Raw genomic sequence first — 26,499 nt, forward strand, 5'->3', positions numbered from 1 at the left:
CTTTTTACTTCGCCGTCTCTCTGGTTCCTTTTTTTTCCTTTTTTCTTTCCAGCACTGAAGCCACACCTACGGTTCACATGTGATAGAATATTGTGTGGAAAAATGCATCTCTGGATTAGTAAAATACAAACATCTTTTCCACTGCCCTCTTAGAACAATACTTAAATGTTGAGAAACTATTAATTGTTGAAAATAAAATATATAGTAAACCTATCTTTCAAATATTGAGAACTGGGATCACTCTTGTATGAATTCTAAATGAGTTAGATACTGGTTTTCCATCCTGGATTTCGTCATGTGCAGGCATTGCTGTATCTTAGTACAAGTACTCATCACGTGCACGATCCAGCTCATTTCTGCATCGACTTGTATCCTGAATATTTATTACAGACAGCTTGATCTTATGGTATATTTAATCATTCGTGCATGGAAATAGTGTGGTCACCTGTGGACCCTGAGGTTTAGCCTGAATATAAAACAGTGACACCGTCTTCTGGTCTGTGTGAGGCATCTCGTAGAGAATTTGGTGTCTCAACAGGCCATCGGCTGCTTTAAACAGCTAAAGAGAAGCCAGTTAGAGAAAATGGAACCATTGTTTTTATTAAAATTATGTCTGCATTTATGTAAAAACTTGGTTTAAAGGTGTCGTTTCAAAACACATGAGAAATCGGTCAATTCATTTGGCCTCAGACTTCTAGTGTGTCTCCACAGTCCGTATTTGTTGATGAAGCTCGTTCTCTGCAGTTTTACAGGCTGGTTTGTTCCCCGACTACCTGCTTTGGTGACACTGGCATACGGGGGAACAGGCAACACCCAGAGAAGTTAGAAAGCCGTCAAACGTTTGGTCTGAATGTGATCCATAATGGCTCAAATAAGGGACATATTTACTCTGCTGCTGAGAATTCTGATGGAACCACCTTTTATTATAGATCAAAATAACCCAGACTGGTGCAGCTGACCTTAGGTTTTAGAGAGAGTCCATCCCTCTTTTTCTTTACTAAAGGAAGGAAATCCTGGACGGAAGCAAGGGTCCACCTGCACTGTCCTGCTCTATCCATCACAGTGCCCATTGTAGCATGTGCTTCCTGCTCCACCAGCAGGCGCACAGTCAAAAATCAAATGCCAGGAAATCTTTCAGCCCCCCCCCCCCAGCATTGCCAGCCACCACATCAGCATGGAAACTATCCGGTGTGGTCTGATGGGACGTTTGTCATGCAATAGCCCCAGACAGAAGGTTGACTCGACATTCCTCAGGACATCTGAAATTGCAATTTTTCCCACTGCTTGTCTTCCAAAGTTCGGCTTTTGTCTTTGCTCCTTCTTCCGACGCGTATTGTTGATTCTCCGCTGAGCCCAAAAGTTATCGCGTTATATCTCTGAATGTAAAAGAGGATGAAAATTCACACAAAGCCGCTTTTGTTCATGTTTAATTGTGGCAGTTTAAGTTATAATCAGAATACAAGAAAATATAAATACCTAGTAAAAAAACCCAAAAAGGTAGGGTTTGTATTTTAATTCAAAATGTAATTTCAGTTGAATTTAGGACAATGTAAAAAAAAAACAAAAAAACTTGGCTCGTATTTTTTCTTGCGCTACTTCACGGTGAGCGTGGCACTGCTCCTGGCCTTGCCCATGGTGAACTTCACCACACCGCTCATGTCTGTGCTGGTATTTCTTAGATTGAGTTTGTAGGTCGTGCCGTGGTTTTCCACGTGCACCGAGGGGCCCGGCTGAAGGTTGTCTCCATTGAGGCTCCAAACGGGAGGCTTGTTGATAGCGACAGACACTTGGCACTGGAAAGATGCTGGTTCAGGTGCCGTAACCTCCAAATCTTCTAGGTGTTTGACAACAACCAGGGCTTGAGCTGCAGAAACGCCAAGAATGGCGTCAAAAGGAAGAAACGGAAAGCTTCAACCAGGGTCACATGAGGGGGTGGACTATTGTCAACAACAATCTAAATATAAGAACAGTTTGGTGATGTAATGATATGACCAAACTCCACAACCCGAGGCAGAAAGGTGTCTCCAATGGCTTACCTTCCACCATCAGTTTAGCCGTGCACGTGTGCTCCCCGACCTCGACACTATAGGTGCCCTCGTCCTCGACAACCACCTCCTGGATCACCAGCTTCAGCGAGCAGCCATCATCGAGAATCTCCACCCGGCCTGAGGGAACCACCTCCTTCCCATCCTTGTACCAGGTGGCGGAACAGCGAGCAGAAGAAACTGTGCATTCGAGAATGACCCGATGTTTCTCCAGGGCCGTTCTATCGCGTAGGGGCTTTACGATAGAAACGGGCAGCTCTGAAACGGGGAGCGTTGCTGTTAAACTGGATTGGATCCCGTTTTTTTTATTTTGACACATCCGAGCAGACCTACCTTCTACCTCTAGGTACGCTATTGATTCAACATCCCGAGCTGCGAAGCGGATTTCCCCAGCATCCTCAGCTTTGACGTTACACATCAGGAGAAAATGTTTGGTCCCTGAAAGAGTCTTTCTTTAATCCATTTTCTGTTCTTTTTAAAATTGTGATACTTTTAGAATGGTCAGATTGTGTCATGGGGACTTTGCGTTATGATATATGGGGAATTCGACCTGACTTATCCTCTGACCTTCAGTGCGGATCTTGATGGTGCTGGAGGGTCGGATCTTATGGCCATCCTTGTACCACTCCCCAGCAACCTCCTCCAGAGAGACCTCACACATGAAAACAGCATTCTGGTCCTCTTGAATGTAAAGGTCCTCCAGATCATGTACTATCTCCAACTTGTGTTCTGTGATTTGAGTAAGAAAAACCAGCCTGAAGGTGGAGGTGAGGCATCTCAGAACTGTGGTAGTGTTGACTTACCATAAACCTCCAGCAAACAGGAAGTGTTAAGCTCCCCCGTGTCACATGTGTAAGTGCCAGAGTCGGCTCGAGAGCATTGCATGATCTGACAGAACCTCTTCCGGCCCATGGAGTAGATCCGGCAGTTCTTTCCTGCCTTCAGCTCCTTTCCATTCTGACTCAAAGAAACAAATGCAAGAATTTCTCAAAGTTGAACTGTCCCCTTAGCCCAAAGGACCCTTGCTAGTGTGGAGCATTTGTGGCGTTTACCTTAAACCACCTGACTTCGATGATTTGTCTAGAGAATTCGCACTCAAGAGTGGCTGGAAAGTCTTCTTCAACCCGGACATCAGACAGCGTTTTCAGGATAGACACTGGAGTCTCTGGAAGAGTTCAGAAATCCAAACACTTCAACGTGAGTCCAGATCTGAGTGTAAGCACCATCCCCACCCGTCTACAAAGAACAGGATTTACCTTTGACAGTAAGCCGGGCAGAGGTTCTTACTCCTTCAGCTGAGAAGGCAATAGTGCCCGTGTCCTCAAGGGTGAGGTTGGACAGTGTCAAACTGTGGACCAGCCCATTGGTGCTCACCCGCCACTGATTGTTAGGTTTCACCCTGATGCCATTTTTCTGCCAAATTCCCTCCACGTCTGTGTGTGAGAGTTCCACTTCAAAGGACGCCGTCTCTCGTTCAAAGGTTTCTTGGTCAGTCAGGGCTTTACGGATGCAGATTTTACGGGCTGGAACAGACGAGATTTTTTTTTTAAAAGAATCATTTAAATAAAATGCGACTGTGCTGCTTGTTGCAGGAGATTCAAGGGCAACAACGGGGAATTCAGATATAGTCTCCTTACAGGAGCTTCATGTTAGCATGAGGGTCAGAATTCCATGGTATCAACAGAATGGCAGTGTTTCAGACATGCAGGTCGAACCTTTCTATTCCTGGCCTGTTTTAGATAGTAACATATTGCGAAACACACCCAGTGTACTTCAGATTCTTAGAACACATAAGTGACCGATGAGCCACACGGCAGCGTGACAGATACAGATTCTTCTGATGTCAGCAACCAAGCTTCTGTGCGTGCACACATGGGTGTTCTGCAAAATATTTCCATTTTGGGCCCTTTGTCCCCCACAAAAATGGTTTAAATGTTTTTTTACTCCTGTACTCACGTTCAACATTGAGCTTGACCTGTGTCCGGTCATGGAGAGTCTCGCAGCGATAGGTTCCCCGATCTGATATAGTCAGGTTGTGGATGGTCAGGCTCCTCTTGCAACCGTTCTGGGCAAGTGTGTGCCGAGGTCCGGGTTGGATCACCACCCCTTGCCTCATCCACTGGACCTCGCCTGTCTCAATGCTGATCTCTGCCTCTAAAGTTGCTTCACCAAACTCTTCTGCCATGACAGCTTCTGCTTTCTTCATGAACATTACCTGTGCCTCTGTAAACAGAGAGAACACATAACTTGAGTGTAACTGATAAATTCCTTTCAAATTCTAGCCAGGGACGAAAAAAAATTTCAGACCATGAAATTAGAGCCAAGGCGATTGTAACGACTTTCTTACCCTGAACTTTCAGAGTGGCTTTGCTTATTTGCCCCTCTGCTTCTGCTGTAATCTTCGAGCAGTCCAACATCTGGCACTTCTTGATAACCAAGGTGTGACAAAGGCCATTCTGGGTTGTTTGGAAACGATCTCCCAGAGAGATGGGTTCATTGTCCATGAGCCAGACCAACTGAACATCATCAGGGGAAACGACACACTTGAACGTCGCGTCTTCTCCCTCCAGCACAGTTGTGTTGTGGAGCTCTGTGAGGAATTCCACCACTCGCGGCACTTAACAGATATGAAAAATTGATTAGTATCCTGCTGCATCACCCTCTGAAACTAGGTGATTTACCTGGCCACACTTACACTCTACTCTCAGTCTCGCCACAGTCCGGTCATCTTTAGACTCGCAGCTGTACTCTCCAGCGTCCTCTCTGGTCAAACGATGAATGGTCAAGCTTCGCTCTGCTCCGTCCGCACGAATGGAGTACCTCCTGCTGGGCACCACCTCAACGCCGTTTCTCAACCACTGAACATCTGCTTTTGGCTTGCACAAATCGCAGCGAAGGGTCACCATACCGTTAGCATGAGCTACCATGTCTTGAAGTGGTCTCACAAACTTGATTCTCATTTCTGCAACACAAACTCAAGCGGTAATTTTCCATCCAAACAGAGGAGTTAACAACAACATCAAACATTAACAAAGAAAAATGTTTTAACCTTTGACAAGCAAGCTGAAGTGGATCTGGTCTGTGTTGATATCGCACGTGTACTCGCCAGCATCAGAGCGCTTTAAGGGCTCGATGGTGAAGGTACGCTTACGGCCCTCCATCCGTGCTTGAAAACGATCCCCTTCAATGGGTGTCCAGTCTTTCAACCAGCGCACAATCGCGCTTTCTTTGGACACATAGCTCGTCAAGGTAACACTCTCTGCTTCATAGCCCGTCACAACGATGTCATCTTCCTTGTTCAGAAATGTAACTGGAGGCTCTGGAATGGGAAAAATGAACTGAGGTCAGTACAGCTGTGTGGAAAATCTGAGAGACATCATGTCACGATTAACCTTGAATTCTAACGAGGCAGATCATCTTGTCATCGACGGCATCGCACATGTATTTCCCTGAATCTGAAGACTGCATATTAGAGACGATGATTTTCCTCAGTGTGCCATAGCTCTCGATGCAAGTTCTGGAGTCAACGGTGAGCAGCCTTTCATTGCAGTACCACTGTACAGGAGCATTGACACGGGACACCTCACAGGCTAAGATGAGGTCATCTCCAGCCATCATTTCCTGGTATTCAAGATCGTTTGAGTTGCCCACGATTTTCACTGGAGGCTCTGATGCCCAGAGGACACAGAAGTTTTATTGAAGTTAATGTGTTTAAATGTTTCAATTGATGCCGTTAAAGGAATCTACCTTCCACCAAAACATCATAGCAGATGTTGTCATCTCCAACATCCAAGAAGTATTTCCCCGAATCTTCTAGTCCTGCGTTGAGTATGACCAGTGAACGGAAGGCCCCTTCTTCCTCTTCACAGTACCTTTCATCTCCCTCAACAGGGCAGTTGTCTTTGTACCACTTTGCACCAACATTAGCTCTGGAGAGCTCACATTCCAGCACAATGTCATCGGATACTAGGAATTTGAGCTCCGTCTTGATGCCCGACCTCCTCAAAATTTTTACTGGGGGCTCTGACAAAAAAAAGGACATTGGGTTAATCATAAACACCTCAGGAAAAACAAAAAAAGTCCAGAGATTTTACCTGAAACTTTGATTTGGAAATCAATCTTGTCATCAATGACATCACAGGTGTATTTTCCAGAATCTTCAGGAGTTGGGGAATGGATGGTCAGGCGATGGATTAACCCATCCACTATCATGGTAACTTTGCTGCTCTCCACAAGTTCTCTTCCATTTAGTCTCCACTTGACTTCAGAGTTTGGCCGGGACATCGTGGTCTCCAGGATGATCGGTTCACCTGCATAACCCTCTAGTTTCTCAGGCATGTTTTGTGGACGAGAAAGCTTCACTGGTGGCTCTACAGTTCAAAATAAAGATAGGCTAAAATGAAAAACATGAGTTGTGCCATCAAACTGTCAGACTTTTTGAGCATTCTTACCTGTGACTGTAACAAGGAAGGCCACTGAATCATCTTTAGTGTCACACACATACTCTCCCATGTCATCCACTGTTGCTATCGGTATAATCAGTCGACGCTGGGTTCCATTGACTTCGAGTTTTAAATTCGGACCCTCCTTTACTTCCAGACCATCTCTGAACCACTGGACGGGAGCCTCCCCCTTGGAGATCTCACAGCTGAGCTCTAGCCTCTCGGAAGCCAAATGTGTCAGTTCCAACTCCGACTCACTTGGAGAAATAATTCTGACTGGTGGATCTAAAAAGGAAGAGGACAGTTAAAGACACATTTGTCACATTTTATTAGGAACAGTAATTAACTTTTGATCTTACCCTTAACTGTAAGCTGGAAAAAGACAGAATCTCCATCAGTTTCGCAGACATACTCTCCTCCATCATTTGCTGTGCCCTTTAGAATGCTCAGCCTCCTGTAAGGACCCTCAGATATCAGCTGGAGTTTGTGGCTTTCCTCCACCACCTGGCCATCCTTGAACCACCGCACCTTCCCGCTCGAACGCGACAGCTCACAATGTAGATGGATGTCCTCTGAGATGTAGCTCTCCATCACAACATCATCCTTGGGTTCCACAATCATCACAGGAGGTTCTGTGTTTGGAGAAGCAACATAATGATGTTTAATGTGGTGTAGAATGCCCACTCTCATCAGGTCAGAATGCCGTACGTCTTATGTTGACGCTGAACTCAATGCTGTTGTTTCCTGCCTGGCAGGTGTAGATCCCAGCATCTGAGGCATCAGCAGAGCGTATGATGAGTCTCCTCATGGTTCCTTCTGCTTGTAGAGTGATGTTCTCACTGGGATGGATCTCACAACCATCCTTATACCTGTTGCCACACACAGTAGGAATTGAGAAAAACTAACTTTTTACACCAAATATCAGACACAATTTAAACACAGTTAATGCGTATCCTATAAGAGATTTCTACGGTAACTTCATGGTCACAATGATTCCATGATATGGCAACAGTGTCTTACCAGGTGACTTCAGCGTCTTCTGAAGAGACATGACAAAGCAACACGACTGGGTCCAGTTCCATGCTGTGCTTGTGCAGTTCCTCTTCTGGAACGGGGCAGAACTCCACAGGCGGTCCTGAAAACACAGGAAGACGGAGTCATACCACTTTAGTGCGACGCTACATACAGCCATAAAATGAGAACAACAAAATAATACTTAGGATAAAGTCATGGAAAATTGATAGTTTAGGGTAAATTGATGGTCTTTTACCTGCAACTTCCACATTGAATTTGATAACATCTCCTGATGTCTCACACGTATAAACTCCAGAATGAGATTCATCAGCTGAATGGATCACTATCCTCCTCATATTCCCCTCTGACTGGATGATCATGCCATCAGTCTTCAGGATCTCTTTGCCATCTTTAAACCAGGAGACTTGAGCAAAGGGGTGGGAGACTTCACAGTAGAGGACAATTGTGTCGCCAGTTCCTACACGCTTATTGCTGTCGGCGTCTGACAGAGGACTGAACTTTATCACGGAAGCTGCAAATAATTGAAACCAATTATTGTAATCCCCAAATATTTTTGTGTTGAATGTAGAAACTGGAACTTTCCACCTACGTGTAACCTGGAGCAGAGCAGAATCACGAACTCCATTGGCGATGAACGTGATCTCTGCTTTATCCTCGCTAATACAAGTTTGATGGATCACCAAAGAGTGTTTTGTTTGGCAATGCTGTATTGAAAGCCGCCCACCATGCTGCAGTTGAGCGCTGTTCAGAAACCAGGTTCCAGCCATGGTTGTCGACAGTTCGATGAAGAAGGGAGCATCTTCCCCTTCGGAAACCTCACAGCCTTTGAGGCGACATTGGATCTTTGGCCCGGGTACTAAATGGAAAAATTGGAAATACAAGTGAATACTGCAACAAAGACAACAATCAAATGTCCCTGGCAGGTTGTGCTGCACCCTCAACATACATCCCATAAATATCCTCACCCAAATGGACAACTTTGGGAAACTCAACATGGCCGCTTCTTCCATATTTATTGATGCAACAGACTCTGAAACGGTAGTTGCCTTCGCACTGCACGCTGTCGCCGGTGATCTCAGTTGATGTGGCAGTCTCTGACGTGAAGCACTTGAGCCATTCTTGAGAACCCGCTTCCTGCCTTTCCACAACAAAGATGGATCGGGTGGAGGTTTGACTATTTGGAGCAGGGACCCACGTGAGCAGGGCGCTATTGGGGCGGTCCATGTCCATTGTGGCTTCAACTGGGCAGATTGGAGGACAGTGTCTCGAGGCTAAAAAGACCATGGAAAAAGTGTATTAACTCTAGAAACAAGGTGAGGATGACTTGATCAACTTTCTGAGCGCACCTCTGACTTTGAGACGTGATGAGGTCTTGGATTTTCCTGCTACAAATGTCACTACACCCGAGTCATGATGTGCCACGTTGATAAAGACCAGAATGTGAGTTTTTCCAAATGATTTCAGGATCACCTGGTGCGTCTCTTTTAGCTTCAGACCATCCTTGAACCAGTGGACCTCCATGTCATCATTGTCCACCTCCACACAGAAGACTCCGTTCTCACCCTCCATGACCTCCAGCTTCCGCGGAAGTTTACGAACAATAGTCCCTGTAAGATAGAATTGATGAACTTGAGGGACATGAACAAACTATGAGCACTGATGAAAGTTGAGTTAAATTCAAGCCAAAACTTGGTCTTTCTTGCACTCCTAACCTGTGTAAGTGTATAACTTGTCCTACCTTTGACAGTCAGCTCTGCGATGCTCTTGGCTCCATCTGGCATCTCGCAGAAATAAACCCCATCATCGTCGGCAGCAACGTCACGAATGGTCAATCTTCTCCTGGTTCCTTTTTGCTCCATCCCATATTTACTGCTGGGCATCAATCTCTGGTCCTCCAGGTACCAGGCAGCCTGGACCGACTCCTCAGGTACCTCACACTCCAGCACGGCAACATCTCTCTCTCTCACCTCAACGTCCTTTAAGGGACGTCTGAACCTCACAGCTGAGCCTGAAGAGATTGAAAAGAAGGGAAGTTATGGTATACAATATATAATTATGTTTATTGTATCTTTTTCAAGATTTTATTGCATTTTTTTCTTGGAACACATGACTGAGAAATATACCCTTCAAAATACCTGATGTCCCACAGCAGGAGATACATTTAAAGTCACAGACATGTAATATGTGTCAAAAGTTAAGAGGTGAAAAAAAAAGTTCAAAGCTTGAACTTTTTATCTTTAATAATTCCAAAACAGCATTTCTTACTAATCAGATAGATAATCAGATTTATGAACCACAGAAACAGCTTCATCATATCTCTGTGTGTATTAGTATAGTCCAGTACAGGATAGTAGAGTGTATATAGTCTACTAGATGTCTCTGTCTCCCAAGTGCATATAATATGGCAAATAATGCAAAATGGCTTTTAATGGAGCAACTTAAAGCAATCTGACATTGTGATTTTGATTGGATGACCAGCCTTAACTTACTTTTGAAAGATATACTGTTCAGAACTTTGCCAAACATTCCAACAATGCAGAGGAGCAATTAGTCTGTGCAAGTGCAGGTCAAATGATTTTCTGGTGTAACTGAGTGACACAACAATTTATCCATTCATCAGTTTCATCTCTTTGTTTGTGAGGAGTTTGAGGAGAGTATTAAGAAGAAACCACAGAAAAACAGTTGGAGTTTGTGGGATTACTCTAACATTTATGATGGTGTGTCCTGGAAGATTTTCCCTACCTTTGACGGACAAGTGTACGGCGCTGAGTGTGTTTCCTAGAGCGTTTGATGCCGCACACACATACAGTCCCGTATCCTGCACTTTACAGTAGAGAACCTTCAGGGTGTAGTATCCTTCCCTGTCTTCAAATATCAGATGGCGTCTGCCAGGTTCCAGAGGAACACCATCCTTCTTCCAAATGATCTCCGGTTTGGGTTTTCCGGTCACAAAACAGCGAAACTTAGCATGTTTCCCTTCTGCCACTGCAAACCTTTTAGCTTTAGAAACATCAACAGATGGTTCCTGAGTCACCTTGGACAACCCGAACCTCCTGTGTTTTGGAGATGAGGGACTATTACTTTGACCATTGGAGGACATTTTACTCTCCCCCCTCTCTGGCACTGGTTCCACAAGCAGGACTGCTCCTGCCAAAGCCTCGCCGCAGCAGTTGGTAGCCCGACAGGTGTAGACGCCTTTGTCGGGCATGCGAGTCCTGTAGATCCTCAGCTGGAACCAGCCACCCTCCTGTTCACTGACGCTGAAGTGGGAGCTCTCAAAGATGTCATTGAGCCTTTTTCCATCTTTCTCCCACGTCACCTCTGGTAGGGGGGTTTCCCAGAGTTTGCAGGAGAAGTAGGCATCTTCTCCTCGATCCACCCGCAGTGAGAGCGGCTTGATGAGGAAGCGCGGTTTCTCTTTAGATGATGTATCATTGTCGTCTCGCTTGTGTTCTCCTTTCGGTCCATTCTCCTTCCCGTGTCCACCATTCTGCATGGTGCTGTGCCCATTCACAGGTCCTCTGAGTTCTGCACATTCTTTAATCAGTCGCGTTTCCTCATTGACCTCTGGTTGACCTCGTCCTCCCTCCTGTCCCAGGGCTCCTTCTTCAACTTTAAGGGATGCTGCTGCATAAGTTTCACCAATGCTATTTTTGGCCTTGCAGATATACTGGCCGGCGTCCTGCATGGTCACTTCTGTAATGGTCAGTAAATAAGATTTTCCCTCCTCAGAAAGTGTATAGTGTCCTCCTGACTCAATCTGGACATTTTTACGCTCCCAGATCACATCAGGACGAGGATCTCCATCGATGAGGCACCTCAGGGTGGCGTCTGAACCCAACTGTGCTATCACAGGCCGCGGGTAGCCCAAAACTCGAGGGGCTCCTCCATAAATATCCATGATGGCGTCACTGGCTGGTCTTTGTTGGGGGGGGGGTCGTCTCAGTTATTTTTGATGAAACAGCTGAAGGACGGAGACACAGAAATCACACTAACTGGAAATAGCTGATCTAAACAACACAGAGGGAGCGATTGATCCAGAATTATGATCTGTAGTTTACAAGAGGAAGTATTACAATTAACAATTAATTGCAATTGATATTTTCAAACTGCAATCAGAGTGGATTGTATAACTTTCTCACCAATAAATATGGAACGAATCTATTAATATTTGTAGACCCGAAACCTCTCCAGTGGAAAATAAAAGCTGCAAACAGAAGTTTTTTTTTTTTTATATTTGACCAACTAGTCCCCAGAAATTCTATAACTTGTACATTAGATGTATTAAGACATTAAGACAATTTGAGAAATGTTAATGCTCAACTGTTTGTGTTAACTGACCTGACAGCTGGTGTTAAAACCAACTGAAAGGTATATTTATAAAAAGGTCCAAGAAAAGCACCCACAGACGGCACAGCGCAATGATAGCGCACATGTGCACTGCCTGTAGTTTCTCGGATTTGTCCTTTCTGACACGATATTATTACCTTCCGCATTGGTGCATCAGTTAGAAATACTCAAAAAATGTATTTTTTCATTCTAAAAGCCATGAGTTTGGGTTTTTTGTCACAATTTGCAGCCCATATGCACAACTGATTCATTAAATCCTATTAGAAGATTGCCTCAGAAATTGTAACCTGATCGAGTAACACACAAAAGACAACCTTACCACTTTTCCGGGTGTCTTCAAAACATTCGTCTCATTTTAGGTGCGACTAATTTACAGTTAATCAGTGTTGGGGTCTGGAGCGACTCTCTGGTGTGTCTGGTTTCTTCTTCCTCGCCGTCACATAGACGGAGTCACAAATGTGATTCCACCTCCTGGTTACGCATCGGTCCTTTGGTTGGAGGTGACAGAGAAGCAGTTTGCTTGGTTTGTATGTCAGCTCTGGTTCTGTCATTGTCCCACAGAGCTGAAACGCGGGGTGGGGGTGAAATGCCTCAGCAGCTGCCGCTGCCGTGAGCCGTTGCCTAAAAATAACAGCAGCAGTTAGGACGACAGCGAGATAGATAAAGTTCAGCAGATAAAGATAGAGCCAAGTCCAGGGTCTGTGATGGCTCAGATTAGCAGGAGGTGAAGCTCAGGAAGGTCAGGACACCCCAGCTGCTGGAACCCTGTGACTCAGGGCCGCTAATAAGGGGGAGGTTACCCCAAAATGTCACAATTCCAAACCCCAATCTGACATCACATTCTGAATTTATTCCTGTCATCCTCAGATCGTCTTTGATGAATTGTTACGTTAATCTCAAATTGCCCCCTCACAAGTCTTCATAAAGCACAATTTTATAGTTTAAAATGACAAATTTAGTCTCTTCCAAGAAAGACAGTTGCTCTTTTTTGCTTCTTTTACACCATCGCTGCTCCTGAGAGGTCATAATGCTGCTGTTTCCGTAGATATGAGCTGGTAACTGTGACCTCCTACAGCAGGACAGCACGCTCTCGTGATGAAGGAATAACCGATAAAAGTACAACCATGTGTCTGAAACGGTGAATCCATCATGTCTCCCAGTCCTGACGTCTCGGGCGATAGCTGCTATCAGTGATCCCCGCGCCACTGAAGCTCATCGTGGACCGTTGTCGTAGATACTCGACCTTCAGCTCAGGTCACATGTGTCACTCATGGGTTTGAAACAACGGTACAATTCAAGAGTTGTTTGTGGATGATGTGAAATGATAAAAATAATCTGTAATCTCAAACTGAGTCATTTAGAGGACTCGCCACAGTAGCTTCCGGCCCCCCTGACCTTCTCTCCTGAGCTGTCAGCTGTTGCGCTAGTACACTACGAGTTAAGGGCAACGTGTCTCGGCACCGTTCAACATCCTTACTTTTGCTCTTCGTCCAATAAAAACAAATGTTCATGACCTTGTTCAAACAAATCCAAATGAAATGTTTTTGGGATTCATTTGTGTTAGCTATCATGCTAACGTGATTGGCTCCAGTTATGGCCTTCCTTTATTAAGTTTACCTGTTCTCCAGTCTCCTACAGAAACAAACTAGACATTATCACACACTGTAAAAAATCACATGCGTCTATTTTTTTATATGGAAAGCAAAATTCTGATACCCACGTTTGTGCACATGGACTGTCATGGATAGTTATGGCCACTAGATAGAGAGAGAGAGTCATTTTTAAGTATCTCACCATCTCAGGAAACAGTGAATAAGATCTGGTTCATGAAGTCATGTCGGTGGATGGATGTTGAACACTGCACTTCAGCTGACTGCTGATATTTATGCCATGCTCACATGTCCCTGTGATGCATGCTGGGAGAAACAACAAGGGATTTGGGGGGGGGGGGGGGGCGTTTTTAAAATGATTATAATTATAACGCTTGATTCTCCCAAGAAAATTTGTTTTTATACTTAAAGGGTAAAAATCTTCTCAGCTTCTTGACAGCTTTATCGCTTTCGAGGTCACGGGGAGGGTACTCATCGGGCGAAGGCAGGGTCCACCCCTGGATGAGTCTACAATTCATCGCCGAGCCCTTTATGAGCTATTATGGATTTGGTACCTTGCTCAAAAGGACCTTGGCAGTGCTCAGAAGGTGTTCTGGCACCTTCATTGTGTTTAGTAAGCACTTTAGACTAAAGTCAACCAGACAAATTTTAAAAAGATATAATGTAATTGTCATCAGGCTTGAGCTCTTATTTATGTCCTATACTATTGGGTATTATTGGGTGTGTGTCAGATACCCCTGTGTACCTCAAGCCCTCACCATTCTGTGTTAGGTGTAAACTGGTACCAGTATTTGGTGTTGCACTGTGTAAAGATGCTACACTCTGACCTTTAGCTCACCTCCACACTGTGTTTGCTTTAATAATAAAAGTCACGTGTTGCATCGGATAAATACTGCATTCGTTTGGAATTGGTTGTGGAAAATGATGGTTCCCTGAGGGTGGCTCAGGCACACATGAGCTCTGTTTCTTGCGGATGGGTTTCCAGTCCAGTTCCACTTTAGTGTAGAACCTGTGCCATATTGGGCTGGTGCTGTCTGTGGACCTTACTGATGCCCCAGTGCATTACGCAACACCATTCGAACATGGTGCCATGGTTTTGTAGAAGTTTAATTAGTTGACCAGAATAGTGACACCAGCACATGCACCACAGAAGGGTCCCGGTCGGCCCACAGGACTTCAGAAACTCCAGTTCTTCATTTCTCCCATTAGAGCATTTAGAAGCTCCACTCAGAAAACCTGGAATTGAAAAAGAATCAACAAAAATGTGAATTGACTGTATGCCAACAAGCATGTTGTTATAAAAGTCCACCGACAAGCAGTGATGTTTCTGGTGGGTTGCGTGAGTAACGCAACGCCTCCTGAAGTGAGGTCGGCTAATTCAGTGACGAGAGCGAATTACAGGGATCTGACATTTGCGCTCCAGCGGAATCGCGTAAGCTCAAGCGGCAAATGCAGCTGTGCATCACCAAGGATCTGATACACACATGTTAACACTGTGGCAGATGTGAACGGAGCTGTAAATACCATCACGCCGCTGGGTTGCCACTGGCAACCATCTGCTGCACACAATGACCCTTTAATGCAGCTCATGGGTTTCCTTCACACGCTCACTTCCTGTCTTTAGCTAGCATGGATATTGCAAATGACCTCCATTTTTTTATTGGAGGAGTGCGTTTAAATGCACACAAGGAAACCGAATCACTGTGGTAATCTCAGGACGCCATAGAGCGACTAGAACTGGCCCAGGGAGTCCAAATACCACCATGTCCTGACAGCTAGTCCATTGGTGCCATAGATTTAGCTTTGGCTGCTACCTTGCTGGCTTATTTCTTTGTGGATTGTTGTGATGTGACTTAAAGGCTCAACAACAAAGTGAAACAAGTCGCCAACTATTGGGAGGAGGTGGTTTAGCTCCACCCATAATCTGGCTACAGTCATCTCCTTTGTAGACAAAAGTCCAATGGCATAAATCATGCCCACCACTCGAGGGACGAGTGTTGTCTGATTTCGGGGCACATGTAAGATGGGGGGGGGGGGGGGGTAGGGGGGGCAGGGCCCTCAACCCCCACCCTCCTCTAATCAGCCTGCTGCTCACACAGCTGCTCATGGTGAAGCCCTTGAGCTTAGTTAGACTTAATTAACTACTGACTAACGAGTGTCAAGTAACATATAACAAATGTGTGTGTGTGTGTGTGTGTGTGTGTGTGTGTGTGTGTGTGTGTGTGAATGACAGAATGAAGACATGAAATTGCCTTCCAACTTTTCCTCATATCTTATCTGAAGGTTGTTCACTAGAGGGCGCTGTTCAGCATCCTGCGGGATAAGAGGGCTAGCTGAAGAGTTAGTAGTTCATGTCCGAACTTCCCCAAGTGAATAAATGCCAGTTAACAATTCCGAGGTGCCAAAAATCCTCCGCATTCAGCTCAGCATTCTACAAGACTGACCCCCTGGTGGTGCGCATCACTGAAACAAGAGCTCCACCAGTTTCTGATGCTACGTCCAACCTGAAAAAACCCAGTTGTTGAAAAGAAGAAGAACTTTTCAAACCTTTAGTTTCTTTGCAAAAACAAACTAATTTTCACTTTAGAAATGGCAGACGGAGAAATACGGCCCAGGGCTATTTAAGGCTTTTATCAGGATGGGAGACCTGATGTTACCATGGCAACAAATGCACAGGCATTCAGGCCCGTGCAACGAAATCTGTCCTCCATGTGAACCCAGACGGTGAAAATCAGTCACATGTGCACAAAAGTTGGGGAGGTTCTGGTGTAGATGATCCCTTGCTGACATTTTTTTATCAGAAATTGAAAGATGTTTCTTTGCTCTTCTGAATCCAGCAGTTATGCACTTTGGTGTCGTTATCGCAGGGAAACACTTGAACACACACAGTCGTGCTGATACCATCAAACCATCTATTCAGGAGGAAAGAGACAGAATAATCTGCAGTGTCTCCACTGGGAAATCCATGTTCTCCCTCTTTACTTCGCTCATCGTGTCTGTGAAAAAAGAAAACTGAAACCTCGTGTCCCTTTACTGCCGCTCGTTCTTCAGTTAGCCGTTAGCAACGACAGCGAATGAAGAAATTAATTGTTAGCGTCTTTGTTTAAGGGGTTTATTTTCTTTGCTCTGCCCTGGGTTCATCTTTGGTTGGTCTTTTCTTCTCAAGACTTTGTCTGATGTTTTTTGTAACCACCACTGTAAAGCTGTTTGTGGTTTGAAGGAAAATTTGAGAGATTTTTCCCACAGGATTCCACGACTGAGGTGGGTGGTCTCACGCCGTCCACGAAGATTTAAACCCGCCGACAGAAATGCGATGGAAAACAACAATTACACTAAATAAGATTTTAAAAAAAACAAAACAGCAATTATGGAAAATAGGAATATTTGACATTGAGCCATGAAAATGCTTACAGAGGTAAAATCTAGCTTAAAAGCAACACAACAGTCACCTTCACCACTTACCTGTTATGTTGTGTGTTCTGTTTTATTTCTGCTGTTCAGCTTCTTTCTTTCCTTTTTCAGCTTTTACCCCCAAAATTCTACTTTTATTTCAGATTCTGCTGTAATTACTGGCATTATCATGGCCTCACGCATGCTAATATTAGCAATTAGCTCAATTAGCTCTGGGAGACAAAAAAAAATCAGGTCGTTCATTGTTAAAATTAAGATGCTGAGAAAATCCTGCAATGTTTTTGACACCAGATCTGCACGTCTTCGTATCATAGGTGAAAAAAGACACGGTGAATAGGGAGGAATGCTGCAGATGAGGCACGTGTGTCCTACATTAAACTGGTGTTGGTTCTGGGCAGAAACCAGCGAGCTGAATGAAGCGTTAGGTTACATAAACGAACACGTGATCCAGCAAACAGCTCGGAAAAAAAATCTCTCATTCACTGACTCCTGAGTGTGTTTGCATGAGTGAATTTAACTCGGACTCCGAGATTACACGCAGTGAAATGTCAAATGCCTACACCATATGACATGCTGCGGGTGTGTGTGTGTGTGTGTGTGTGTGTGTGTGTGTGTGTGTGTGTGTGTGTGTGTGTGTGTGTGTGTGTGTGTGTGTGTGTGTGCGTGTGTGTGATCGACTCGTTTTGGAGACTGTGAAAGTCTGACGGGCAGACAAACAGATGGAAGGAGACCTGGTGAGACAGCGGGGAGGAGGGAAAATCAATACAAAATGTCATTTATCATCCGCCAGTGACAAATGACTGAGCGTCAATTATTCAGCTGGAAAAATGTGGTCGTATGTGGTCAAATACGCACGTCTTTGGTTCGTGATCACATCCTGCAAATCCGCTCCTGATCAGATTGAATCGACTTTTCCAAAAATGAGGCTTTTCTGAAACAGCTGACCGGCAACAGACTGTAATCCACAAATATATTCATGTTTTTTTATTCCCAGAGGAGCTTAAATAAACACGTCAGTAGACACGTGACTCTGGCAGCATTATTCAGCTCAGGAAAAGCTGCGTTCACAGGGGCAATTGTCCAAAAACACAAATTTAAAGAGTTCTCAGAAACCTCAGCTACACAAACGTGACAGAAGACCATAAAAGTGATTAAAAACACCTTTTTCCTTTGAGTGCTGAGACTCCAGCTATGATGCTACATAGATTAGCATCTTAAAATGGCTCCAATCTAAAGGGGCAACCAGCAAGGAAAAGTTAGAAAGCCTGATCATGCTTAAACTGAGATAAGAAAATCACAACAATCTCGCCTCACTGGAATATTTCAGTGTCTTCAACGTCGTATCGGATCACTGCTGTCATCTTATTAGCTCCGTTAAAGCGAAACGGAGATGATCAAAGACATTTGATATGCTAGCGCTTATTAACCACACTGAACTGATCATTTCCGTGTTTTAGCCGGTAATCAGTTAACTGAAATAACAGGTCAACTGTCCTTCACCAACATGCAAATAGATCTGTATGTCCTCAGCAAATACTGTCTTATAAGATGGGAATAAAAGGACTCAAAGCCAAATGAGAATATTTTTTACATTTCCCTGATTAATGGTCATATTTTACAGACTTAAACTGCAGGAACAGTTTAAAATATAAGTGGTCCCAAAAACCATATGTTTACAAGGCTTCAGATGTGATTGATTAACATTTTAAATTGAGATAAACTATAAATCAGAACATCGTCTTAGGGCGAGGCGACATCGTGACCTCGTTATCGGGCCTTTTCTGTCCATTTTGTACCAATTTTGGAAGCATCTTTATCACAGTTGAAGTGCCGATATACTGCTGCACCATCTGTCTTGGGGGACAGTGGCCTGGCTTGTTGCCATGGAAACCAACTCACGGGGTTAAAATCCAGATATCTGATTTTACTGTTAATACGGCGCAAATAGCGGGTGCAGGTCACATGTTCAGGTCATGTGATGAAGGGAGAGAACGAGTTGAAAGGACACAGAGAGCAGAAACTGTTGACCAGGCGTGCTGCTGGTGCGAGTGGTGAAAACCTCCATCACGGCCACCCTAACACCCCCCCCACCACCACCACCACCACCCGTAAAGCATCACAACTGAAAATTACGTTCTGATCCAAATGCAGGCTCGTCTTTTTCATTCCTGGGGGGTCCGATACGATCCAACAGAGCCAATAAATGAAGCAAAGGTCTTGATTCTTCAAGGGTGCATCTGCTGTTAAATTGGTGCCACCAGGGGCAAATCCATTACCCTTCTCTGAGTGTGAGGAATCGTCCACTTTTCCCTTGTTAAAATGGCTCCCTGAGGACTGCCTCGGCACAAGCGCCTCATCCATGGACAGTGGAGACGGGGGGATATCAACAGAAAATCAGAATGGATGGAGAAAAATGAATGTGATGTAGGAGCTGGAGAAAGGGAGACGCTCCCTCAAGTGTTGGACCAGGAACTGTGTGAACTGTGAAGTTATCTTCAGCGGGAGACTTAATCCTCTGACTTGAACTGTTCTATATCTATTAGATATAAGAAGCACTGATCTTTGGACTAAAGGCACCGTGGGGCCGTTGTGCCTTCTGCAGCACACTCTAAAACTGTGTCTGATCGTAGCTTTGTGTGTAAACCATTAGCATCACCTGCTAGCTGCTGGTGTGGTGGATTTAAACAAAGTTATCAATCCTAGTCCTGCAGCTGGAGTAAATGTAGTCAAAGTTGCCCGTTCCTCTGGTGTGAACGGTACTTCTGGTGGAACCAGGAAGTGGTTTTATCACGGCGAGGCTGCAGACAGGTGAAAGGTCTCTGATATTTAAATCTAATAACTGGCGCAAACTTATTGTACCTGTGCTCAGAGGCGAACAGTCTGGGATAAATGTCCCACGTCTCGGGGGTCAACCTGACCTGGAGATGAATGTAACTGTCTGAAATCACAGCGAGAGCAGATGGAACCTTCCAGCAGAAGCTCTCCTCTCATAGCGGAGGCACTTCAGCAGGAAGATGAGTGACAGACCAGTTTGGGTTTGCTCTGGGTTATCATGGCTTCCAAAACACATTGTTCTCCACTCAGTCTTTCTCAGACTCTGTTTTTCAGTTCTTCTCAAAACATCAGTCACCCCCTGAAACGGTCCCCAACACATCTGGAATAAAACCATGTCGGCGCCTTGTGTGTGTTATTACATCATCTGAGTCTCATAGCAGGGACACTGTCAGGCATATATATTTTGTACGTTCCCTCTAATCCTCTATATGGCTCACAGTTAAGCTTAAAGCAGCACATCTGGCTGTCAGTATACACATCTGGATGTTGCCTTGAAGCAATAAAGCTGAGGAAAACTCATTACTGCTTGAGATTTGTTGGCGTCGCATCCCAGTTTAAACATTGTGCATTAATAGGGCATCGAGTTCTGCCTCTGAGAAGAATATTCAACTATAAAGAGTGTCAGACTGCTTAAAGTGGAATGAATGGAGACCTGAATGGCTGCTTGAATGTTTTTGACTAAACATTCCATCTGCAAATACAAATATAAAAAAAAAAAAAAAATAATGATGATTTATTCTGAAGAATTACTGAAGCCAAATCCTAATTCTGATGCTCCTAAAACTGGAGTTTAGCACGTAGCAATGCTCCTTAGCTGGTCAATCACCTGTTGTTGCATCATAAATGAACAGTCTGAGGGGGATTTGAGTCTCATTTTCACTAAATTGAGCTTCAAACAATCAAAATAATAAGAAAATTCAAAGTAAAAAGGGTGAAGAGCGCTGGAGGGCCGTGGGTGAGTGGAGGATTAGTCCAGTGGGAGGTGGTGTTGCCCTGTCCTCTCTGTTACACGTGGAGGAACAGCCACTGTGTCAAACTGTGTCCTCTCAAGGCTGCTGGGAATGTAAATATTGGAGCTGACATCTGTGTGTGTGACGGCGTGTTTGTGTGTGTGTGTGTGTGTGTGTGTGTGTGAGGACGAAGAGTTATGCTTGTTTAGAAACCACCTTAAAAACAATGTATGTTCTATTCATGTTGTCCTGCTGTGTCAATAACTCACCTTCTTTATTTGTGTGTGTGTGTGTGTTTGTGTGTGTGTGTGTGTGTGTGTGTTTGTGTGTGTGTGTGTGTGTGTGTGTGTGCCTGCAAACTGGTAGTTTTCCATGAGGGAAATTCATGAGCGTCTCAGAGGGAGGAGTCAGCAAAGGAATTCTTTGTGTGTGTGTGTGTGTGCGTGTGCGTGTGTCCTCATATTTAGTACATTTTTAGCACCAAAGTACTCAATCTCCTTGCAACATTGGTGCATGTTTGCAAAGTGGTGCCATTTTGCTGGCCCCACAAATTTAAGGCCAGTTTGAGGTTTAAGACATGATTTCACTATTGAGGTGAGAATTTGGTTTATAGATTACCATTGGGGTATTTAGATTATCATTGGGGTATTTAGATTATCATCAGGGTCAGAGCTCGGAGGGTAGTTGGGCTTGATAGGGTTAGGGGAGGCATTTGGTTCATGTATTACGTCTAGGAAAGTCCCTACACAGATAGAACAGGATATATAAGTGTGTGTGTGTGTGTGTGTGTGTGTGTGTGTGTGTGTGTGTGTGACAGGGAATGTAGTGGTGGTATACAGTGTAATAGGAGCAATGCTACCGGGTGGGTTGGGGGGGTATGAAAGGATTGTTGTCATAACGTGTGTCATTCATGTGAGCTGTCGTTGCGTAACACCACGCACACTCGGGTCTGGTGAGACCCGGAAAGTTTTTAATCCACATTGAAAAAAAAAAAAGTTTTGGGAAGTGGAAGAATTAAAAGTGAAACAGATAAGAAGCGGCGTTGGGGGGAGGGGGGGGGGGGGGTACAGATAGAGAGACAAAGAAATCACTTGTGAGATGCCAGTGTCCTTCCCAAGGACAAGCAGACATGCCACCGCTGTCACGTGAGGAGGCTCCTCCCCCGCTGCTGCTCTGTCTCCTCCCCCGCTGGTTTAACCCCTCGCTCGCCTCCATCAGCGCATGAATGAAAGAGTGAGGAAGTCCACTTTAGTTCTGCTCCAAAAAAGCATAACTGTGTTACATAACCATCAACTTTCTTTGGTGCTGATGGACAGATTTCAGCTTTTCCCGTTCAGAACTCTGACTCTCACTCAGAAAAAGATCTTGTCAAGTTGTCATTTTCCCTCTCGTCAAACTTCTGCAATTAGTCAGAATTCTGATTTTAAAGCCCGCTAACCTCCTGCCTCAGCAAAGCTCCACACAGGTTCCGATGAAGAGCAGAATACTGAAAGTAGAAGATTGGAAAAGTCCAGTTCTGACTTGTAATTACACCCATGACAGAAAATAACATGTCATTCAGACTGGAGCAAACAGATGAGGTTGTTTGACGCTAAAGTCACCTTTCTCGGCAAAAACAAACAAAGTCTGTCCCTGGTCCCCTCCCCCCCCCCCCCCCTCCCGCCCAGGCATTGTTGAACAGCTTTGCAGTGACCTTTAACCCAGTTAGCTACTTCAGTGATGTGAGGGAGAAAATTACTTTTTCAGTCCGCCGTCCGAAGTTTTTTTTGTCAAACTTTGGTCACACTGAGTTCAGGAAGTAACAGACAGAACAAAACAGTGCAGCGGTCCTGCTCGCCAAAACACCTCTTCGCTGTTGAACAAGGCTGGCAATTTGTCTTGGGAATTACCGGGCACTTGTTGAATGTGGTGTCCATAAATCTCTGTCTGGAGTCGAGTCGTGCGCGCTTTTTATAAAATCTCTGATAACACATTATGGAGCACTTATGCGGCATTACGCCGACTATTTTGGTTCCATGTATTTATCGCTTTGGGCATCGGCTAGCATTACACTGGTTGAGCACAATTACACCTTCCAGCAGATGTTTCCAGAGGTGGGAACTGTGGGATGTCGTAATGAATAACTTTTGCGTAAAGCGCCGCATTTTAGGAGAGAATGTTATTTTCTGATAACAGAGTTTACTCAGCACGAGACAACGCCTTTTGCCCTTATTGGTAGTTCATGACCCCGGAACAATTTGGTGGTTTAAACACTCATTTTAAAACAACTGCTCAAATCAACCGCTTGGTGGTTTGGACCCAGCGTGACACCGAACCAGATGAGCAACATTGATTGTTGTCTATAAACGGCTCAAAAAAAATGATTTTATTCAGCTGTTCGTGGCAACATACAAAACCAGCAACGCATCTTCCACAGTTACATCAAGGGATGAAAGAGGCAACAATTTTGAGTTCTTAGATGATGGTAGGACTTGATCCTCTACTGGGAGTCATCACCAGAGGGCAGCCAGGATCAGCCAAGCACCTGCACCAGCGCTAACTTTGGCGGTTTTGCCATGAAAACTGCCGCCAGTTTTACTTTCTTGGCTGCTAGCAGGCTGTGAACGCGAGACACTGGCTCCTTCAGGTTACTAGGGTGGCTGTGACATCACGTGGAGAGGTCGCTTCTGTGTGCGTTAGAAAACTTGGCGTGTCCGCCTGCGTGTCAGCGCGAGGCAACACTGTTGCTCTTTGTTGCCGTTGCCAGGGTTTGGGATCGGCCAGGCTGCCAGGGCCTACACTGACTCTTTTCTTTCCCCTCGTTCATTCGTTTTCACTGGATTCTGATGAACATCTGTCCATAGAGAAATGTTTGTTTTTGGTTTATTTGGGGATTTTTAGAAGTTGACGATGGTAGTTTCAACCTGCTTTTGTCCCTCTGGTGGCAGCCGTGAGCTCCGATTAAACGATGCTTCCGGTCTGAGTGGGTGTGACTTTGGTGTGAACAGACTTTTCTCAGATTACACATTTGAATCCAAATCTAATATTTTCTCTTTAGAATGTGATCTGACCGACAGTGAGGAATCTTTTTTTTTGCCTTTCCTGCACAGACGAGTTAGGTTTGTGGCCCTGACAGCTGCCACATCCATCACCACTAATAGTTTATCAGATATTAGGAATGATTCGATTAATCTAGCCCAGCTCTTTTTAATGGAGCACTGATGAGTCTTTGGCAACTGTTGGGAGCTAAAAATAGCAGCACCGTTGCTTTTGTATCTCCCTTTTCCTTTGCCTGCCTTCAGTCTGAGCTGTTTGTGAATACAGTCTGATCTAACTGTTTGTCACACTGTGGTAGTTCCATTTCAGAACTCATAAATAGTTAATAAAAAAGGTTATTTTCTTCCTTTAGCTGAAGAGGAAAGCTAAATCTTTTCCAGGCTCAAATTCTGAGCAGGAACATTGTCATCTTGTGACCTGAAAACGTCTGTCTGAGTACAAGATTAGTCGAATATGAAGAAATTTGTTAAAGTTACAGTCATAAACAGTGCTGAATAAGTAATGTTTGCACAACCATGGAGCTAGCTGCAGTTAAACATTACCGATTTAAACTTTGGGATCAACTAACCAACTTCGAAAGTCAGTTTAATTTGGTTGGAACTGCGTCCCCTAATGTCGGCGTCAAGATCTACAGTTCTTGAAGTCCAACAGTGCTGAAGCGTCTCTGTTAGTGGCTGCTTGAAAGGCCCCAGAAACCAGTCGCTTCCAGTCAAAAAAGAACGAGCATATAATATAAATACAGCTACGACAAAGGTGGAGAACTGAGCTGAAGCCAGTGACGGAATCAGAAGTTTCCATTGGGTTCCAGGTTGACATGAACCAGTCTTGTACAAGAGTCCAGATACTCTGTGTTTCCCTCCTTATCTCCAGATTTAGCAACAGAGCTGCTGTTTACCTTTTGTGTTGTCACTTTTTTATTTGTTTCACATATTTTCTGCAAAGACAGAGGCCATGGCACAGATATGGCCAGCAGTGCATCTGCTATGCATGGCGCCATATAATTTCTTCCTGTCTGCAATCTCCTAAGGCCATGTTTGTCCAGCGATATTACATTATATCAAAGTAGTCTCTGTTCTCCCCGGAACAAAATTAGATTGGCAGTGAGACTGACAGAAAGCACAGGCGCTGGATTCAGGTGGGGGTGAACAGACACCCAGGCTGGGAATTTGGAGCAAATGTGTGAAAATTGTTGTTTTTTAGGAGTCAAGGCTTCGACAATGAGCCATGGTCGTTTTTCATCTGTTTGAAGGCTCGGAAAGCAAAATAACCACAGGTGGATTAACACAGAAATGAACCTCTGGCCATTAAATCGGCGCGTGTTGGGCAGTTGCTCCTTGAAGATTACCAGTACGACCAGTCAATGACTCCATGATTAGCATGTTTCTCATCTCTGCTCCATCTGTAATCCACCACAGATTACCTTTCAACCTTTTTACTGCGTCATACATTGACTTCAAATGTCTCGAGAGCCAAAAGTTGAGCGGTGTCCTTGTGGAATTGCTGCAATTATATGTAACTAATTGACCTACTGTCTCTCTTGTTAGCATTAATAAAGCTAGGACCAAAACTTTCAGTGGTGTGAAGGGCAGCAGGTTAAAGGGGAGACAAACATCCCAGTTGGTCGGTAGCACATTCATTTCCTGGCAATAAACCCCAGGAGAAGACGTCCAGGTTGGCTCTGATACCAATCCCTCTCAGAAGTGAATAGATTTTTGGGCTTACTAGTCACATTAACTCCCCCCTCCTAATGCAAACCTGTGCCAAACCCGGGTAAAAGAAATGGTTTGTTATGTGTCCTCAGTTTAAAAGATCAGTCTCCGCTGGAGTCATTTTTTATGATATGTTAGCTCAGTGCTAACAGGCTAACTGACTCAGTTCAGTCAGAAACTTCATATTTATATCACTAACCCCCCAACCCTCCCCTAAGCATCTTCTTGGGGATTTGCTAGAATGTGGTTTGTTCTGTTTTGGTGCAAAACCTGTCCCCCTAGTGTTTTTTTTAAGGTTGTGACCCCTCCCCCCCCCCCCCCCCCCCCCCCCCCAGGGGTTCTCCAGAGACCTTTCTCCAGTTTTCCAGTCTAGTCGGGGTCAGGCAGAGAGCAGATCAAGGAGAGGTGGCAACGATTTGAGATGAAGATGACATGATATAATCACCAAGATAGTGTCCTCAGCATGGTTTGTGGATTCCTCCGGGACGCCTGTCGATATGTCGTTTCCATGGCGGTTGGAAAGTGGTCACAGGTTGGCTGGTTCTGGTCTTGTGACGGCTGCTGAAGAACACACACATCTTTGTCTGCCCGACAGGGCTGGAGTTACACAACATGGCCTTTTTCCCCGCCCCGCATCAAATGTATGAGTACGTTAGTGTGATGGAAATGGAACATTTTCTCCCCCCTAAATGTTGGGCACAAGTCAAACGTGTAGATAATGCATTTGTGTTCAGGGTTTACGTATATTTCACAGTAATCAGTCATGTGATTTTAGCCGGAATTTAGAGTTTAATAATCAATTTTGATGCTTTAGCACAGGTAGGCTGGTGTACATATGCCACTATCTGAAACATATAAGACACTATTTTGGTATTCGTATGGCATTTTGTAATAAAAATGATTCTCAAATAAACTGCCCCAGAAAAACTTTACTTGGTTAGATGAACTCACTGTGTTTGTCCTAATAATAAGACTGGGTTTGCCCCCCGCTGGGTCGCTCCAAAGGCCGTGTTTTACCTCTTAAGCTCCCACGCATGTTGCCGTGTTTGGGGTTAAACATGAAATGCTTTATGCCT

At 44.7% G+C, this 26,499-nt stretch overlaps 1 protein-coding gene and 1 long non-coding RNA gene across 2 annotated transcripts; both read right to left on the bottom strand.

Moving 5' to 3' along the window:
• Window positions 1-1,410: 1,410 nt before the first annotated feature.
• Window positions 1,411-12,407, bottom strand: obsl1a (obscurin like cytoskeletal adaptor 1a). Its single transcript, XM_029840266.1, has 25 exons — window positions 12,192-12,407; window positions 10,265-11,486; window positions 9,261-9,530; window positions 8,869-9,129; window positions 8,488-8,793; window positions 8,112-8,378; window positions 7,758-8,033; window positions 7,508-7,622; window positions 7,196-7,356; window positions 6,847-7,119; window positions 6,497-6,772; window positions 6,140-6,415; window positions 5,793-6,068; window positions 5,438-5,713; window positions 5,095-5,364; window positions 4,741-5,007; window positions 4,393-4,662; window positions 4,002-4,268; window positions 3,302-3,568; window positions 3,098-3,210; window positions 2,849-3,002; window positions 2,613-2,774; window positions 2,379-2,483; window positions 2,037-2,303; window positions 1,411-1,864 (listed from the first exon to the last, which is right to left on the bottom strand). The coding sequence occupies exons 2-25, from the start codon at window positions 11,421-11,423 to the stop codon at window positions 1,593-1,595; spliced, it is 6,606 nt and encodes a 2,201-aa protein (XP_029696126.1). The 5' UTR covers window positions 11,424-11,486; window positions 12,192-12,407; the 3' UTR covers window positions 1,411-1,592.
• A 9,336-nt stretch (window positions 12,408-21,743) lies between these two features.
• On the bottom strand, window positions 21,744-26,196 carry LOC115250714 (uncharacterized). Its single transcript, XR_003889282.1, has 3 exons — window positions 25,869-26,196; window positions 22,117-22,164; window positions 21,744-21,932 (listed from the first exon to the last, which is right to left on the bottom strand). It is a non-coding gene; the product is annotated as an uncharacterized lncRNA (long non-coding RNA).
• Between the last annotated feature and the right edge of the window lie 303 nt (window positions 26,197-26,499).

The sequence above is a fragment of the Takifugu rubripes genome, chromosome 8 (genome assembly GCF_901000725.2).
Source record: "Takifugu rubripes chromosome 8, fTakRub1.2, whole genome shotgun sequence".
Taxonomy (NCBI): Eukaryota; Metazoa; Chordata; class Actinopteri; order Tetraodontiformes; family Tetraodontidae; genus Takifugu; species Takifugu rubripes.

Excerpts from the sequence above, each read along its gene's own strand:
- obsl1a (XM_029840266.1), bottom strand. The coding sequence starts at position 11,423 with ATGGATATTTATGGAGGAGCCCCTCGAGTTTTGGGCTACCCGCGGCCT. Across the intron at positions 6,416-6,496 it reads CTTCCTTGTTACAGTCACAG|AGCCACCAGTGAAGCTTTCT; the intron begins GTAAGAATGCTC and ends TTTGAACTGTAG. Across the intron at positions 5,008-5,094 it reads CTTCAGCTTGCTTGTCAAAG|AAATGAGAATCAAGTTTGTG; the intron begins GTTAAAACATTT and ends TTTGTGTTGCAG.